Here is a 618-nt window from a genome sequence, read left to right on the forward strand (position 1 = left end):
GTTATGGACAAAACAAAAAGTCTCGTTTAGGTACAGACCTGGCAATCTGCCAAAAATGTACACAAGATGTTCCGGCTACACATATGCCAGTCGAAAAGAAAACTTCAGTTATCGATGATCCAAATCATCATTACTTTGATCAAAACATCTGTGAAGACATGACAACTATGTATGTGGATGGTTGCTCGTTCCGTCAGAACGCAGTTGGTAAATCTGGTGTTGGAATAGTCCTTTTGCAAGGTCAACAACAAGACACCTTTAGCTTTCAGCTAGGTGCACAGTCATCCCAGTACGCTGAGATTGCTGCAGTTCTAGTAGCGCTCCAGATTGCAGTAGACCGTTCAGTCCAGACGTTTGTCATCTGCACTGACTCCAACTATGCCCGTCTGAGCTTCCTATGTCACTTGGCTAACTGGAAACAAAACGGTTTCCTAACCAGTAACAGGAAGCCAGTCAAGCTAAAGACCTTTTCATGGCATGTGATCACTTGGTGACCTCACATGACCTCCAGATTTACTGGAAGAAAGTCACAGGACACTCGCGTGTCCCGGGCCCAGAGAAAATTTGCAATGCACTTGCGGACTCTTTAGCTAAGAGTCACGCCATAGACTCCGAAAC

At 45.3% G+C, this 618-nt stretch overlaps 1 protein-coding gene across 1 annotated transcript; it reads left to right on the forward strand.

The window, feature by feature from the left end:
- Positions 1 to 30: 30 nt before the first annotated feature.
- On the forward strand, positions 31 to 579 carry LOC106512273 (uncharacterized; the record flags this gene model as incomplete). The annotated part of the gene is given in 1 exon segment (XM_014000933.1): positions 31 to 579. A coding segment is annotated over 1 exon segment (464 nt), but the record flags the coding sequence as incomplete, so codon positions are not given.
- Between the last annotated feature and the right edge of the window lie 39 nt (positions 580 to 618).

This window comes from Austrofundulus limnaeus, unplaced genomic scaffold (assembly GCF_001266775.1).
Source record: "Austrofundulus limnaeus strain Quisiro unplaced genomic scaffold, Austrofundulus_limnaeus-1.0 Scaffold5335, whole genome shotgun sequence".
NCBI classification, from domain to species: Eukaryota; Metazoa; Chordata; class Actinopteri; order Cyprinodontiformes; family Rivulidae; genus Austrofundulus; species Austrofundulus limnaeus.